At 44.6% G+C, this 15,079-nt stretch overlaps 1 protein-coding gene across 1 annotated transcript in view; it reads right to left on the reverse strand.

Moving 5' to 3' along the window:
* GPC6 (glypican 6) overlaps positions 1 to 14,339 on the reverse strand; it is a gene marked incomplete at both ends in the record, with an annotated part of 791,424 nt that extends 777,085 nt beyond the window's left edge. The window contains one exon of the mRNA XM_084279285.1: positions 13,988 to 14,339. Coding sequence (XP_084135411.1) covers positions 13,988 to 14,339 — 352 coding nt within the window. The remainder of the gene's footprint in view (positions 1 to 13,987) is intronic.
* Positions 14,340 to 15,079: the final 740 nt, after the last annotated feature.

Consider the following 15,079-nt stretch of genomic DNA (forward strand, 5'->3'; position numbering starts at 1 on the left):
ATTGTTTCTATATTCCTCAAGAGGAAAAAATGAGGAGGGGAAAAAAATAACTGTCTATGCTGACCAATTCTGAAGTTTGGTTGATTAGGTTTTTTATTAAGAAAGCTTCAACAACAAATAGCAATGTCAGCCTACTTCAAAGCTACCTTACATTTCAATAGATGTACTATAGATGGTGTTTTCCTTGGCAAAGAAAAATAATTTTGACAACCTACTCTCAAGCTTCTCTATTAAAACACTCTTGCTTTGCATGCAATAATTACTTCTTGGGCATAAACAGAGTAAAAAACTGATCGAGCTGGGTGCAGCACCCCTCACCTCACAGCAGGGTTCCAGATCCGGGGTACTGGTTTCAGTCTGTTTACCAGCAGCTGCACATTACAGAGTGTTTCAGCTCTTTCAAAGCAGCATCCTGCGATGTGCTAACAAACAGGTGCAAAAACAAGCCCCCTCTCCTGGCTAAGTGAACATGCTATTATTTAGGCACAATGGAATTGTTGAAAAAAAGCAAAGATCACATGCAGCCCTCCAGAAAGGACCTCAAAGATACTTTCCCAAAACCTGAGAAGTGACAACTCAAATCTCTTCCTCACCAGCATGGGACTTTTCTCTCAAGTGAGATTCATGGGCTGACTACTCAATTGAGACTAATTCTCCTCGTCCATTGTATCCTGGAGCCTTATGCACCTGTATGAAAACTTTACCTTGCAAGCCAGGAAGCTGCCTGAAAACAAGGGGCTGTATCAGGTAACTACTGCGATGGCCTCACTCTTTGTGGAAGCAGTAAGTGCACCAGCTAATGCAAGTAATGTTAAAAAATGAACTATCTGTTTTTCTTTTTTATCCTTCTTTTGAACTGTGGAGTAGTGTATATGTCTGTGTAACATCAGCATGAAATAATGTGGGCAGAACAGAAAAGAATGATTTAGAAAGAAAAGAAAGCAGAGCACCCCCCCCCAAGCAACTGAAGAAATATTAAGAAAATATTCTTTAGCATGCCTTTTGAAATTAACTTCTCACTGCTGAAAGACATGCATGCAGCTCTCTTGTAAAATTAGACCAACGAAGACGTTTTATCAACAAAAATTTGTTTGACTATTGAGTTCCTGCTCTCTAACACAACTTCATAAGTACCTTTGCTCCAAAGGGGCCCAAATGATTAGCACTTGCAGATCACAGCAGGGTGAAATAAAAATGAGACAAATATTTGTGGAATAAATATTAGCAATGTTTACAAATTTGCCTTTCATATGAGAGCATCAAAAATACAAATATCTACTAATCAGAAGATGTGGCTGCTAGCTGTTGCCGTCATCTCCCCAAGATGCTTATTGTTGAGAACTGTGAATAGCTCAATTCATTTTTGCCAGTTTAATTAAGATTTTACCTCTGTATCTCTATACTGAATTAACACAAAGGTACAGGAACTCTTAAGTACTGCTTTGAGAAGTTTTCTTTGGCTACATCATTCCTTTCTGCATGACTCATCTGAACAGCCATTGCGTGCAACAGTTTGATCAGCTCCCAACATCAGACACGCCACAGAATGGAACAAAAAGATTAGCACTTATGTATCAGCCATTAAAACGATGATGATCCTAATTTGCCAACTCCATTAGTCTTTCTAGAAAGGTTTATTGTCTGAGCTGTATAATAACTGTAATAATGACGTTGAAAGGACTATAAAAAAATAAATCAATAACAAAGTTACATGTGTGACTCTTTAGCCCAACTGGAGTTCATGGACCTGCATTGAATTGGTTCAGCATCACAGATCAAAATCTGGATGAATCTGCTCTTAACAATACAATATTCTTCACCTTTGGTTTGATTTTTGCTGATGTTTCAGCTAAAAAGGACAGGGGAATTCTGTAGTTACCTCTTCTGTCAAAAGCAGATTTAGCTTGAGAGATCCATTAGGCAGGATGGTTAGGGCAATGACCATAATGCCACCAGAAAAATGGGAATCGGTCTAGAATACTCAAATAGGCAGAAAGTAACAACAAAAGGAGAACTATGCAGATATTAAAAGGAAAACTGGACATCACTTATAATCCAGAAGTTACCTATGGTGTTACCATGCACCTCAGAAAAAGGCTGTCTGGTGTATGATAGAATTTTGGCAGATTCTCTGATTGTAGGGGGCTGTTTGGGTACACGGGTATATGAATGTATGTACATATGTCCACACACTGTGCACATAATACTTCTGTGAACTGTCCTCTGTTGAAGAGGTGGCTTTGGTCCCTTGGGCAAATCACAAGAGAAGAGCAATTTAAATCCAATCATCAGCTATGGAAAAGGTCCACTTGAGCAATGATCTGTATTTTATGTGTTCAAGTACTCACCAGAAAACAGATTTTGGTATACAAGGTGCAAAGAGTTTGTGGTTTGGCCAGTTTCTGCACTGAGCCTAGACTGTGCTCTAGACAATGACTTACAGTGTCCAGCTGGAGCTGCTTTAAAAAGCAAACTCAGACTCTAAATTACTAATTAACAAGGTACGAAGATGCTTCTACAAAGGATCCATCAATTACTGCTGCAATCTCAGTGGGATATGAAGATGGTTGTCCTTTAAAAGGACAACTAAAAAAAATTAAGCAGCATATTTATTTGTACTGCATTTGCTGTTTTCATAATAGGAAAAGGTTTAAACACCATGTACATAACCACGACATGATGACTGTGTAAGTCTCATGATGAAATACTGGCATAAATATAAAAAAGAAGCTCTCTGCAGACAGGACTGTCCCTTTATTGTATTTCTTCAGTGCTTTAGTTATTCTCATTAAAAAAACCCTGCAATTAATTCTCAATCAAACTCTGCCCTCAGCTGCATTCAGTGGAGATGGGCAGAAGTCAGGTTTGGGGGTCTTTAACTCCAAAAACTTGTAGCAGAAGTGAGCATGTGCCCCACAACCAATCTGATTACTGTCAATTTATGCATGGCTTTTAGTATGCTGTCTCCGTAATTAAGGAAGAAAGAAGCTTTGGAGTTCTCCTTCAAAGAATGGTATGGGACTTCTGAAGATCTGCTTTACAATCACGCTAATCATTGTTTCAGTGTTCAATTTCAGGGAGCCCTTTCTTCATCAGCCGTGCTACCTTGCAAAAACAGGTGTTTGTATTCCATCAATGCATCTGAGGCATGTTCCAGGTATACAATTAACAGTGCTACCCATAGCCAGCACAATAGACCATCTTGGAACAGCAGTGGTCAAGGAATATTGCTCCTGGCTCTTCACCAATTCAATAACTAAAACTCCCCTGTGCCATTCTTTTGAATACCTTCATTTTTAAAATTAGATTATATTTTAAAATTAGATTTTGATTCTCAATTTCACTCAGAAACACCAATATCTCTGTTGAGCCAACAAAATCAATTTTGCAATGTCGATTAGCATGATATGAATTCCCTTTTTTAATTTTTTTTCCTTAAGCTGGACTGCTAGCAGAGGATACACTACTTCACAGAAAAAAAAAAAAGAAAATATATTTTTTAATTTCATATTTTATTTTTATTAAGTTTCTACTGTGGGCCAGCTTTGGTATCTTCTTTTACAGTTTTGAAACTGCTTTAAATACATGCAGAGGCCAGCCCCGATAAATTGTAATGACTCTAACAGGTTAAAGAGCATATGGTCTGAGTCTGAAACTGTTCAGGAGGTATTTTCTGTATTTCTTTACAACACAGGTAATACTGACAGACCAAAGGATAAAGAGCTGTTTTCATCCAGAGAATCTAAATTGTTCATATGCAGTATTATCTCATATGTTAAAGCTCTAAAGACAAAAGCCAGTATCACAGAAATAAACATTTATATTAGGTGTTTAAACTTAATAAATTTTGCATAACTAAGATATGGTCACCGTCTGTACTTGCAGCTCCTTTCTCTGTATCAGAGAAAAGGTGGAAAACCCTTTAGGTTAAGCCACTGGATGCTCATCATCCCTCATCTTGGATTGACACTGGTTTGTTCAGGTTTCCTAGGGACTAATCCACATTTAAGAATGAGGGTGCTCAGAAATTAAGGCATTTAAAAGCTGTGCAACAGCTTCTGAAGCCCACTGACTATGACGTGCAAAGAAGCGTCCTGCAACCACTCTTAACGATTTATATTTCAGCACCACTACGAGCACCACTTTATTTTATATGTGAAAGCTGCATATAGCTGGGAACGGGTACCCTCAGGTGTAGGAAAGATTTAAAACATGAAAACAACAACAAATGGCAGCATATAAACCTGCGGTCTAATAATCCAATCCATTTGCCTCATAAACCCCAAATTTAAACATGCAATAAAATCAGCAGACACTCACTAAACTGACCACATTAACGATCACACATCAACTTGGTAACAAACAGAAAGTTACCCTACGGTAGTGCGGCACTCCAGTGTGATCTTTCATCGCAGGCAGATGTTCAGTTCCTCCAGTTGCAGGGAACAGATGACTTTGCTAGCATGGATTTTCAAATTTCGGGGATGCAACTGGAAAGTCAAGTGCAAAAGTGAGGATAATACTCAAGAACGCTTAGCTGCTGTTAGTTTCTTCTCAGTTGTACCACAGGAACACTGTACTACTGGTGCACTGCCTTTTGCTGCATGTGTGAAAGGATGGACAGTCTACCTCTCACAGTTTCGTGGCAACTGTAAGGCATCTACCTCAAAGCCACCATCAAGTGGTGAGCCTTGCTTTCTCATCCTGACTTCAGGTACAGGTTTCCACACACCTTCTTGAGTAACTTGAGAGGTCATGCAAGGGAAGCAGACAGAGGCAGGAAAAGGGAACACACAGCTTTGCTGACAGCCAACTCCAATGCAGTGGGGTGAAGCGTAAATGAAAACATACCTCAGTAGCCTGGACCAATGACTTTTACAACTTCTTTTAGGCTTAAAGGAAGTTTAAATGGGATGCCAGCCAGAGGGACATTGGCAGGCTTCAAAGATGGGCCCATGTAAAGCGTATGAAGTTCCGCAAGGCCAAGTGCAAGGTCCCACACATGGGTTGGAGCAATCCCAAGCACAGCCACAGGCTGGATGGAGAATGGATTGAGACCATCCCTGAGGAGAAGGACTTGGGGATGTTGGATGACAGAAAGTTCCAAGGTGAGCTGGCAATGTGCACTTGCATCCCAGAAAGCCAAATGTATCCTGGGCTGCATCAAAACCAGTATGACCAGCAATTCAAAGGAGGATGCTCTCTCTATCTACTCCACTCTAGTGAGACTCTACCTGGTGTACTGTGTCCTCAGCACAAGAAGGACTTGGGAGCTGTTGGAGCGAGTCCAGAGGAGGGCCACAAAGATGGTCAGAGGGCTGTAGCATGCCTCCTATGAAGACAGCCTGAGAGAGCTGGGCTTTCACAGCCTGGAGAAGTACCTAAAGGGGCCCTCCAGGAAAGATGCAGAGGGACTGTTTACAAAGGCATGGAGTGATAGAAGGCCAGAAACTCAGTTTGCTCTCTTAAGTTATGGAGCACAGTTATGTAAAGTTATGATGAGAGACAGAACTGTGCAAAAGTTGTATTGTTCCCTCTCCAACGAGACAATTACATAATAAAATACTGAGCTTGAATTATTGAGAACTGCCCACTTAGCAGAGCAACAGACTCTGAAGGAACCATTCAACAATAGAAATGCCAATACACATTGATTTGGACTTTTACCATTTTGGAGAATAATCAGTCAGGTCACCACAATCTGTTTGAGATGAGATGTTTAAGCACTTAGATGGTGAGAAAAAAAGGAGAAATCTACCAGAAGACCAAATGGAACATTTAAAAAAAAAAAAAAGAAACGGAGCATGGCTGCTCCCTCCCTCCTTCACATCCTATTCACCCAAGTACTTAAAGCATCAAAGCACTTTTCCAGTCTTTTTCCCTTCTCCTAGAGCTTTAACTGTGTGAAAAAAGGTCTTAATACCTAGCACAATGAATGTGAAGTGACTCAAGCAATGAGAAAAACAGAACTCCCATTTATGTTTCATTCGTCTTTCAGTAACAGTAGCTTCTCTGACAACTCATCCTACCCTACATTCTCTCTCTGGTTCTCTGAGTTGGGTTTTTGCTAGCTTCACTGCCTCTATCTAAAGCTGTGCATTTGGACTCCAAAGCCATGAACTGCTAGGCACACAAAAGACTATCCAAAACCAGAACACAAAACGATGTGGCATACACTGGGCAAGAGAAATTGTTCTGCATTCAAAAGCTGCAAACAGAAATATTGACATTTTATGCAAAATGTTACCTCCCCTACATGTTATGACCACAAAAATAAAAGTTAGACAAAAGCAGACCAAAGAAAAACATTTCCTGAAGATAAGACCCTGAATCCTGAATCCTGAACTGAAACGCATGTGCTGACATTATACCCATAGCCTCCCTGGCTATGACCATCAATCATCACCATGAGACTTTTGGTAGGGTAACTGCATAAAAATCCTTTCCCTAATGTAATGCTTCACTTCTGCAAAAATAATTCCACTTAAGAAAGACATTTTAGTTTCCTTTATTAATTACTGGCTATAGGCTATCAAAAGGAAAAGTCCCAGGTCAAAAGCCAACCACAGGCATATGACATGAGAACCATATCAAGGCATTCACAGCCTACATTTTGCCAGATCTTCTACATATAGTTCTTACAACCACGGCAGTATCCATGTACATCCTCATACTATATACCATACTACAGTCTGATACTCAGATGTGCAACAGCTTCATCCCACATGTTGACTTCCAAGACAAACTCAGACAAAAGCCAGACAGGTGTCCTCATCATCTCTATGTTAGAAATTATATGTTAGAAATTCCTCATGTTAAGTTGGAGAGAGATGAGGCTACCATCACAGACATGGCAAAAGCCACAGCTACAGACACTGCCAAAAGAATCTGGAAACACAGAGGTGGTCCTGACTTAGCAGGCAGGCTACATTCCCTGTTGCACAGTCAAGCATAAGGCTTGAGCTAATTGGACTCCCCAGACAGGAGGATTATCATGGCTGATTTAGCCTTTAATCTTTCTGACATACATGGACCCATCCCTGTATTTGATTGTGCTTATGTTTGTGTTCATGTGTGTTTGCACATGTGTTTTTCAGAAGGGACCCATAACACAAAGTTTCAACCTGGTCTGCAAATCCCTATCCTGGTAATGTGGAGGTCCTCTACCTCTTTTGGTGCTTAAACATGACTTTGAGGCCAGTCCAGGTACTGGCCGTGACTGTACCCCTGCATGCACACACATGCGCACCCACACACAGATACAACTGCATTACTCCGTCAGCGTACCAAATTTAATCGAACAGCCCTACAAGGGGCCTAATGTTAAAAGCAGTCGAAACTTCTGCTTATTTCGGGAGATCTGCCCTGCTATTTTAAACACAACAGGTCAGCGAGAAGGTCCGAGGCTCCATTGTTTGCCCGGGATCTGTAGAAATGCTTCTTTCAGGAGGGAAAGGGAAAAAAAACCCCAGACCCATCTCGGGATGCTGGGTACCCTTTACATCTGCTGCTCAGCTGGAGAGGCTGTTAAAAGGCCATTAGAAGCACAAGGTGACAGACCTCACAGGCAAGGCGAGCCAGAGAGCAATTTGCTGTTTGCATTAGGAATATCAGCTCTCACTGCTTCCTTCGTTTTTTGACAGACCAAAAGCAGCTCCCACCCCCAAGCCCTGAAAATCAAGGCCAGGCCAGGCCAGGCCAGGTCTCCATGCCAGGGCTGGAGCTGTGCTGTAGAGCCTCCTCCTGGGCACCCGGGTTTCTACAGCGGGCTGGCAGGACGCTAATCAGGAGTAACTCCTGACTTTTGCTCGCTGGACATTTTGCTCACCAGAGGAGACTCGCTCGGCTGGGCGTAGTGAGCGGTAGGGCCCGAATTGCTGCTGCCCTTCACGGTTGGCAGGAGCCCGGGTGCCCCATCTCCCGCTCGGAGCTGCAGCACCTGCCTGCCTTCAAACGCTGTGGTCTGCAAGTTGCTCAGCGGAATAAAGTACTATTGTTTCACTCTTCGGGAAGGAAAAGGTCACGTTAGCTGAAAGCAGCTCGTCGAGGAGGGCTGGTGGTCTCTGTGACAGCTAAAAGACTTCTTGTTAGGGAAGCTTGTTTTTTGGATGTGTGCAGGAGCTCTGGAGCAGTAAGTGGTGAAGAAAGCAAACCTCGCTTTCTAGAGATTTCAGGCTGGTTTTGCATACAGGGGAATAAAGTGCTAAGAATTTTACCACGCATATGTTTTCCTGCCATCTGCAGCGCATTTTAAATTCCTTTTGCATCTTGTAATGTATTCTCTCTGTTTAGCATAATAAATACACTGCCTTTAACCACCAACCTTTATATGCTGTTCTTCAGAATTTGTGGAGAAGTGTTAATTCTTCTACACATATTTAAGCTGCTAAAATAATTATGCCTGGTAGTATGAACAGTCAAAACCACAGGATGAAGGTTCCCTTCCCAGGGAGATAGCACCCATTAACCAGGTACGAAGGGGAGCATACAGTCATAGTTCATTGAAAATGTAATTTCATTTTCCTAGTAATGAGAGTGCTGATACTTTGATACCATAATGGAGTTTTAAGCACCAAGCTTGTTATTTCAACTAGAAAGTTTAATGTAATTATGCATTTTTACTTTACTAAGCAGAAAGGAAGATTAGTATGCATAGTTTTCTTACATGTATCGTGGGGACTAAGACGGAGATCTCCGAGTGATACTGCAAGATGCTCAAGTCATTCAAAAGAAATGGCAGGTGGTAATTTTAAAGACAAATTACCCAGAAAAGCTTTTATTGTTGATCACTTGTTATAAGATTTGCCATTTGCAAGTAATTGTACATTCAGCTGAAACTGACCTTTTATGAGAGCCAAGTGGTAATATAAATGAAATGAATATATTCTTTATTGCAGTAATATAAAAAGAATGGCCTGAGCTTTTAACATAGTGCTTGACCTCTCTGGTGTCTGAACACCACCTAATCTCAGGAGTATTTCACAACAGCATATGATGGAATGAGTACTAATACAGCATTGGAACAGTTTCACACATTAGCACTTAGAAGTGTAGGAAATATTATAGCTTTAGGTGTGCTTTTTGATTATAAATCAGACTGACGACAGAAAGAAAAAAGGTGATTAGAGTACAATACACTGAAATTCATCATTACACTAATTATTAAAGCATCACCTTTTCCATTTTCAAGCCCCACTTTCTAAGATACTCCAACATAAAGTCACATCAGGAAACTCCAGATGCTGAGATTTAAAATTCTCAGTCAAAGATGAATTATTTAAAAGCATTAAAAACGTGTTATTTCTCCTAAAAAGCACCAATCTTACAAACTGCACTTTCAGGTTTAGATGTGCATCCATAAGTTGTGTTCCCTTTAATGGCATCAGTCACATACAAACCAGTAAATAGGTATAGAAACAATTTAGCATAAACAAGTCTTCAAAAAGTTGCACTTCTCCTAGCTAAATGCACACAACAGTTTATTAGCATGCACCGTGCACTCACAATGGGAAAATCAGAGAGGCCATAAGGGAGAGTGACCAGAGAGTCTCCTGATGCTGCAGTTAGTGAAATTGCAAACAGAAATGCCGAGCGGTCACACACAGTGTGAAGGATGGTACTACAACAGCGCTAAAATGAGAAAAGTGCAAAGTTCACACAAAATTCTGCCTCTGTCTTCACTGTCAGAACCGAGATCAGCGGTGAACTAATCTCTAATGGACCGATTCAGATTTCACAAATCTGCATTGATTACATTATTGATTTCAGAACGGTTGTCCCTATTTTCCACTCCCGAGACAACCGCGCAAGGTGCCTGTGAGTCCCCACTTGCCTCCTGGTTAACGGGCACTTTATTCACACAGCGCTCAGTGACAGCAGCAGAGAAGCAGTTGAAGAAGGCATTAATTAACAAGCGCTTTGATACAGCCTCGGACAGGAGGATGTTTGGCTATTCTCCTGTCAATCTATCATTACATTTTAGAGCTACTTAAAGGAAAGCAAAACATTCAGAAAGAGTATCTCGGGAACATCTGACACAGACTAATAGCTCAATTGCATGAGCGACTACTGAGTTTATTTTTATTATTATTATTACCACCACTGTAGAGCAACAAGAAACTGTTACATTTGCTAGCTTTCTTCAGTCAACGCCTCTGTATTATGCCAGTATGAAGTCTGTTCATCAAAGCGCAATTTCAAGTGACTCCTGACCTTCAAAATGAAGGGGTTGCTTCTGCTTTCATTTCAGTTACTTTCATGATGGTGTCTCTGTGTTGCCAGAATCTCACCTCGTTCATCATCTGCACAGAAGAACAAAGCTCACTAACTTCTTAAGCAGTATTAACAGTTGGATGTTTTACCGGAACACTTTTTAGTTCTTCTGCAAATACACTGTTATTCAGCATCTAGTAAAAAAAACCCAAAAAACAAGCCCAAACTAACTGCAAAAAAACAAAACCAAAACAAAAAACGAAAAGCCAGATCCAAACAAAGCCACAACCCACAAAAAACACACACCCTTCACCTATCAAAATCTCTAGACCAACAGAAAGTGGAAAGACTCGAAGCAGACACATCCACTACTTCTCAACAGACATTCACTTTCATTCAGAAAACTTTGAGGCAAGGACACAACTTTGACATCTTATTTTCCTGGCTTCCCTTAAGATGCTGTAAACTACTGAAATCACAGTCGGAGTCAAACAAGTAATGCAAAGTGCCATGACTTTTCTCTTCCGTATTTACTTCTCAAGTGACAGATTTTCCTACAGCAAAACATTTCCTGAAAAGTCCTTAGGAGCTCCGCTCAGTGCTCATGAATGCTGGGTCACAGCAGCGTGAGCCTGACAGTTCAACTCTTCTTCAAGATACTCCTCAGCAGGTCGAGGAGAGGACAGATTTTACAAGGATAGCCCTGCATACACCACAGGCTACTGCTCCCCAACCCTGCATTTGACTGATGTGCAGAATCAAGCCCACGGTGGCATATGATGCACACTTCAAATTTTCTTCCTCCCCCTATCCCTAGGGAAAGCTCCTCTCTTGAGGACTTACTGTGACAACCTATGTGGGAAGCCAGCTCTATATGCCGTGAGCTCCAATGTCGGTCACGGCACTGGGATTTGGTGATCAGACATGACATAAGGCACACCGCGTTGGTTGCAAGTAAGTACTACATGATTACACCGAGCAATTTAGCATTGTTGTAAAAGCATAGCAGACAACCATAATCACATTATTACCAACTTCAACACATTTCACTTGCAACAAAATGCTGGATGAAAACCTTGCCTTACAGGGCAAAACCAGGCAGCTGTTTGAATCCGTGACTTCTACCTTCTCCCTTCAAAAGTGAGTAAACAGTTTTACTAAAGTTACCTAAAAAGCTGGCTTTGCAGCAGAGGGGAAACTCCCTGTGTCCGTAGCCTAATTCAAACAGATTCTTTCTTCACCTCTTCCCATCACTATACATACACTTTGTACCATTACATACACACTGCCTCTCCAGTTGCTCAAGTTTCAACAGTCCTAGCTACAACGTAGCTTTTAAGCGAATGACAGATGAAAACATACGGCTGCTGTTAAATCAAAACACATAAACCATACTGTGTATTACTATTTCCCATCATATGATCAAGCCACTGATGCAAAACCTCTTGAAAACACAATGTTTGTTCAATGTCTGACTGTAATTAAAGTTCTTTGAAGTCTTTAAGGCATGAGGCATTTGACAGACTACCCTTCTTTCATAACGGTAACAAATTGCTTCCTTAACCAAGTCAGTATGGTGGAAAAAGACAGAATAATAATTTAAAAAAAAAGTATCTGAAACCTGTACATTGATTGCTTTAATTAAACTTCCAGCATTGCACCAGGTTGCAAACACGTAACTTTCACATTAACGCCAGCGTATGCTGCACAAGCAGTTATTACACAACCTCTCAGCACCGTGCCAGCAGAGCATGCTCTGAAACACACCGTAAAGCAATCCTAGTCTTCCAACAACTGAGTAGCTTGAAGAGCTACACACAGAGCTGAGCTGCTCAAAAGTTGACACACCGACTAGTAACAAGGCAGATAAACCACAAAGATAACAACCAACCTGTAATGGCAAGCTCAGAAAAAACAACTCAAGTCTGCATAAATCATGTACTCCTTATCCATAAAAGCAGGTGTTACTTATGATGCTTAGCAGGAAACTGAGGAGTAACTTTGGATTTAAATACTGATAAATGTTTAGCTATCAGGAGTCTGTACTGATACAGGCTAGCAGAAACTTACAACTGCTAGGATATCTTAACAATCACATGGCAACTTTGCACTGTACATTCAGAAAATAAATAGGACAAAAAAAACTTCTCTGTGTGCTGAAAGCAACAAGTGTTTACAGAAAGTTACTACAAGTCTGAAATTCACTGATTTTGTTGTTGAGGTTTTTTTTTTTAACGGGACAGGGACTACCACCCGGTCTCAAAGCAGATGGAGTAACGGTATGGGAAGGGAAAGCATGACTGCTTACTGAAAGGGTCCGTGGCTCACAGGAGAGATTTCACAATATAATGTAACTGATGTGCAGCCTAAACAGAAATTTTAAAAGGAAAAAAGAAAAACAAACCAAAAAAACCACCACAACACAGAAAGACCAGGGAATCGGTGAGCCCGAGTGACGAAGGTGCCTGTGGAACAGTTACACACACAGGCCCTGCACTGTACTACAGCACGTCGGTGGGTCAGACCTCCATGTCCAAAGGAACACGCGTGCTTGTGCACAGACCTGGTCCCTTCTGCACTGGCAGCACGGAGCAACTTTCCCCCGAATTTCGGTGGACTACACCCTCGCTATCCTGAGATTTTCCACATTTATCACTCCGCATGCAAAGTGCTAAACGCCGCGCAGTGAGTAACCGTGGCTTCATTTCACCTCCAGGAAGATAAATCTACTGCTTCCAACTTTAAAAGGGAAGCAAGCAAACCGAGGGGCATCTAATCCACGCTACAAAGAGCAGAACCTAACAGCAAAGTGCCGGTGGCAAAGCAGGAATCTTTCCTGAGGGCTCGAGCAGTCCAATTTAGGCAGGGGCGAGCTCACGCCTTCCCATACCGTTCCTTTCTTCCTACTCTCTGACTGATAAAGGACTGTCTGTCCCGAACGTATTTTTATTCAGTCAATCCCGAAGATACGGCAAGGATAAGGCTGTAGAGAAAAGCCGGAAGACAAAATCGCGACAAAACCCAACCCCAACACCTTTTCAGGCAGACTGGGGTATATAACCTGTTGTAGGCATGTCTCAGCAGAAGGAAGAGCTGAGTTAACAGGCGGCCGGGTGTCTCCGGCGGCGGAGCGGGCTGTGTATGTGTGTGGGGGATACCTCCCTCCAGCAGACGATGCCTCTTGCCCGATTTGGGCTGCAGCAGAGGCGCACGGCTGCGCCTCCGAGAGACGAGCTCCCCTGCCCGGCGATGCGAGGCTGGGCTTGTCCCCTCGGAGGGGCGCGCCGCTCCCCACCGCCGCGGCGGGGTCCGGAGAGAGGGTGTGCGCGCCATCCTCACCCTCCTCCGCCTCCCGCACGCCCCGTCCCCGCCGGCAGCCGACAAAGTTATCATTCATGCCCCGGCACCCGGCGGCAGCAGCCACTGCGGAACCGCTCGCTGGCTCTCGCAGCCCGGCCGCAACTCTCAAGAAGTTTCTGCCGGCGAACGGAACGGCGGCTGAGGCTCGTCCGCGCCCGCCACCTCGCCCCCCCCCCCTTTTTTTTTTGCTTAATTCCCCTCTTTAGCTTTCATGCTTATTTCAACATCCATTTACACACACGCGCGCCCCGCCGGGAAGCCCCCGGGTGCCACCCGGGGCGGTAGAGCCGTTCCACACCGCGCAGACAACGCGACGATTCACGGCCCCGCTCCCGCGGGGAGTGCGCGCAACAGAACGGCGGCGCTCCCTCCGCTCCACTCCGCGACCCCGGCCCCGCTCCGCCCGGCCCCTTACCTGCGATCTCCTGGTAGGGCACGCTGGCCAGGCTGAAACCCTTAGCGCTGTACGCCTGCCGCACCTCGCCGCAGCTCCGCGCCTTGCCTTCGGCTCCCGCGGCCGCGGGCGGCGACAGCAGCAGCAGCAGCAGCAGCAGCGGCGGCAGCGGCAGCCCCGCCAGGGCGCAGCGCCGCGCAGCCCCCTGCGCCGCCGGCATGGCGCGGCGCGCAAGTCCCGCGCCGCCGCCGCCGCACCGTCGCGCCGCCGCCGCCGCGCCCCCCGGCTGCGGGGGCGGCGGTCCGGGAGCCCCCCGGCCGCCGAGGCAAACTTTTGCGAGGCGGGGGGGAGATGGGCGCGCACACACACACATGCGCGCACGGCGGGGCGGGAGAGCGGCAGCCTCCTCGTCACCCCACCCGGCCCCTTCTCCAAATGCGAAGCGCTCTCGCTCCCCGCCAAAAAAAAAAAAAAAAAAGAAAAAAAAAAGAAAGGAAAAGGGTAAAAAAAAAAAAAAAGGGTAAAAAATCTGTCTGTAGGTAGTGAAGACTGAAACCGCGGGCGCGTTGGTGCGAGCGGAGTCCCGGGCCAGCGGCAGCAGCGCGATCCGCCGCGGAGCTGTGCCTGCCGCCTCTGCGAGGCTGGAGGTGGTGGGGAAAGCAGCCGGCGTGGGGACGGACTGGACAGCGGCTCCGTGCGTGCCTGTGTGTCTCCGTGTGTGCCTGTGCGTGTGTGCGTGTGTGTGCATGCGTGTGGTGCGCTGGCTGCGTGTGCCTGTATTTACGGGAGCCGGGGAAACCTCTGCTCCGCGCAGCGCCGGAGCAGCCTCCCGAGCCAGGCAGGGAGAAATGCTGGAGGCAAACACGGCGAGGGAGAGCCGCGCACACACACACACATCACCCCCCCGCAACACTCCCCCCCCCACCACCACCACACACACACCCCCACCACACACGCACCACACACACACACAGAGCCACCGCACACGCTCACACACACACACACACACACACACATCCGCGCACGGAGAAACGTGCTACACATTGCATCGCCGAAATACGGGAGCAGAAAGCAAATCCTGGCGTGGATCGCTGTTTGCTGGCGGAAGGAAGG

This window comes from Gallinula chloropus, assembly GCF_964237585.1.
Source record: "Gallinula chloropus genome assembly, chromosome: 1".
Classification (NCBI taxonomy): domain Eukaryota; kingdom Metazoa; phylum Chordata; class Aves; order Gruiformes; family Rallidae; genus Gallinula; species Gallinula chloropus.